The 3,370-nt window shown below is 43.8% G+C and overlaps 1 protein-coding gene across 1 annotated transcript; it reads right to left on the bottom strand.

The window, feature by feature from the left end:
* Window positions 1–838: 838 nt before the first annotated feature.
* On the bottom strand, window positions 839–1,306 carry LOC104290437 (proline-rich protein 9-like). Its single transcript, XM_009889531.1, has one exon. The coding sequence runs from the start codon at window positions 1,304–1,306 to the stop codon at window positions 839–841; it is 468 nt and encodes a 155-aa protein (XP_009887833.1).
* Window positions 1,307–3,370: the final 2,064 nt, after the last annotated feature.

Genomic DNA, 3,370 nt, shown 5'->3' with positions numbered 1-3,370 from the left:
TTAAAATCCCAGCAAGAATGTTTCAATTCCTTCTTTCTTGGATTTGGGGCTTTCTTCCACCTAAATTTACCTCTTAACAGTTTCTAAGATTTGCATCCAAAATCCAGAGCTATAAAGATGAAAATTCTATCACTAATAAAGGTGAAAATTAAAGTTTTATTATTCTTTTCAAGTAGGACAATGCTATTTTTTTAATATCTGTCAGGAAAGTATTGACGGGATAATGTTTTGTTTATGATATTAGAAGACATTGCTCCACGTTACAGCGCATGCTCTCTGTTTACAGCACTGCACTGCAGGCACAAATCCTCCACAACTACAACAGCTTTTAGAAGGAAAACTAAGGGAAGGTGTTCTTGGGTCCAAAGACATGGAAACAGGGAGATGAAAGAAAGACAAGAAGACGCATTATGCCATCAATGGTCAATTTTTATTGCTGCACATAGACATTAAAAGACAAGAGGACATACACTAAAAGACAAGATGAGAATTAAAGACTAGAAGGGGAGACATCTTCCAACACCAACTGCTACCAGCACAGCCATTGCTAAATAACTTCCCAAGATGCCTAGCAGTATCATATTGGCCAACTGCAGTTACCAAGACAAAGATGCGGAGATAGCAATAGCAGAAGTATCATAGGAAGCAAAGATACAGGCTGGAAACATTCAGAAAAATATTTTCCAAGACAAAAAGAGTGTGGGGTAACCAGGTCAGGAGAGGTCTTGTTACATCGCAGATGGGTCTGTAACCTGTTTTTCATTCCGTGGATGAGCCTGCGGATATCGCAATGCACCGAAGGATCAGGGCTGGATGCGAGGCTCATGTGTTAAGGCCATCAGCATGGGTGGGAGCAGACAGTGCTGCATGGCTCCAGGCACACGGTCTCGCAGGAATCAACGCACTTGGTGGCACACACCTCCACGCACTGCGGCGGGCAGGGCTCGCACTTGGTGCAGCACTGGGTGACGCAGGGCTCCACGCACTGGGTTGGGCACTGGGTGGCACATGGCTTTATGCAGACATCGATGCACTTAGGGGGGCAGACCTCTACGCATTGGGTGGCACAAGGCTCCACGCACTGGGTGCTGCAGGGCTCCACGCACTGGGTGCTGCAGGTGGTGGTGCACTGGGTGGCACAGGGCGTTGGGCAGACTTCCACGCATGGTGTGGAGCACGGCTTCACGCAGACGCTACTGCAGGGCTCCACGCACACCGTCTTGCAGGGCTCCACGCACTTGGTGCATTTCTGCACACAAATGGGAGGGGGCAGGCAGGGCTGTTTGCACTGCTCGTAGTAAGACATCCTTCTGAGGTGCTGGTACAGCTAAAGAGGAAGATAAAAAGAGAGGAACACAATCAGGACACTCGTCCTTTCTTCTTAAGCCCCAATCAACAACCTGAGCTCTTGAAACATGTACAGCACTTAGTGGTTGGACTGAGCAAAGGGCTGTTAGAAAAAATTGCACGTGTGAATGATTTCTGCCTTCAGACATACACAACTAACACTGCCAGATTTTTCCTTCCGTTCTTGGGAACCTGCAAGCATCACTGTTAGGAAGACTAGAGCCATAAACTCTGAATTTTATAGAATTGCCCACAGTTAAACTTTGTAGAAGTTGTTACATGAAAATAGTTAATTTCCTTATTTTTGTAATTAAATGATCAAACATTCTAGGGCCCATCTTTTGCTTATCACTTCTTCAGTTCCTCACACACACCACAGAGCACATCCCCCTTCGTGTAGACACTGAACTGCTAATCCCTGAGGATAAAGCCCAAAGACCACAAATTCAGACACTATCCCAAATCCTCCAGCTCTGTATCATGGTACATCACTGGAGTTGTATCAAAATTAATAAGCTCATCCTTTCATAAAAGACGGGTTGGCCCAGAGGTTGCAGCTCCTAGTTCCAATTCATTTCTTCATCTTGACTTCTCCCAGATATCTCCTGCAGCTTTGCCCTCAGGTGTTCTGCAGCTTCCTTCTTCCAGATAATGCTTCTTCCCACCCATCTCTTTTGAAGTCCCAAGACTTACTCTGCAGCATCCACTAATTTATTTAATTTCCAGACTTAATGAGGTATGAAAAAATTAATGAAGATAGAACACGAAGAAGACCGAGAGACAGTCACAGTTTCTGAAGAGGTGACAAGACATTTGCAAGCTACTTAAGGAAGAGCAAACTCTAACCAAGAGTCAAACATTCTCTCCCCCATTCCAGGATGAACCCTGGAACAGAAACACCAGAAGCAAAGCTCTCCTGTGATTAGTAATATATACCTTTGACCAGAACAACCAAGTAACACAGCCATTGCATTATTCCCTGATAAATCCAAGAAAGACTTACCAGTTCACCAATGCAGGTGAGTGAGGGAGCAGTCAAATGAACTGGTGCAAGCATCAAAATGCAAACCTTTTTATATGGCTTGCATGGCGTCATCTCCGGAAACAAGGGAGCCCAGGGGTACGGACACCTGACCACTAACTACCTGAACAGGCTCCACCTATACATGCTTTACATATTTGTTTACATCCTAATTTTTGATGGAAACCCTCTTCCAGGAAAAACATGTGATCCTGAGCAAATTCTGCTTCCACCTAATATGCGAGTCATGTGGTTCCCAATGAGAATGACACAGTAATTAAAAAAACACAGGTACTGGATTAATTGCTTTTCAAAAAAAGATTAAATGCACTTGGATATTTTCATCTCCTTATTTCCATAATGTCTGAATGATACCTTAGGGTTTTTTTTCAATGCAGTAAGAATAGATGGCTATTATTAGGGAAAATGGACAATTGATCTGATTTACTATGAGAAATAGCACATCCTAATTCTCATGGTAAGAAACAGCTAATCCTGCAGTGGGCCACCAGCACTTCTACAAACTGTTGAGGTATCTTTTTCTCTAATACGTTTTTAACTATTAAATACACCCAACCCATTCCTCTCCACCTTCTGTTAACAACACTGATGCTTGGCAATGCCAATGGGGACACAACTCCGGTTACCTTGAGGACCTCTTCAAGACATTTGGGGCAAAGTAAAGGCCTACACATTTTGAAGGCATTTTTTCACTGCCAGAGCAGTGTAAAGGGCTTTAGTTTATGCAGAATTTAGGCCCAGGGCTCCATATTAGCATATTGAAGCCTTTTCCTGATGGTGATATCTCACTCAGCTCTGCAGCACAGAAAATCTTTATTTCTCCGAGATACTCCAATCACGAAGGTGGAATGTGATGATCAGACTACACTTAGGTGACCAAATTCCCCAATGAGATCACTTACACAAATGCTAAATGGGCAAAAAGCAAACCCCAACCTGTTCAGCATGAGCAGTGCATCCTGTTTACGCTGGAAACCAGGA

This window comes from Charadrius vociferus, unplaced genomic scaffold, assembly GCF_000708025.1.
Source record: "Charadrius vociferus isolate BGI_N301 unplaced genomic scaffold, ASM70802v2 scaffold128, whole genome shotgun sequence".
Taxonomy (NCBI): Eukaryota; Metazoa; Chordata; class Aves; order Charadriiformes; family Charadriidae; genus Charadrius; species Charadrius vociferus.
This window is presented reverse-complemented; position numbering and strand designations above follow the sequence as displayed.

Excerpts from the sequence above, each read along its gene's own strand:
- LOC104290437 (XM_009889531.1), bottom strand. The coding sequence starts at position 1,306 with ATGTCTTACTACGAGCAGTGCAAACAGCCCTGCCTGCCCCCTCCCATT.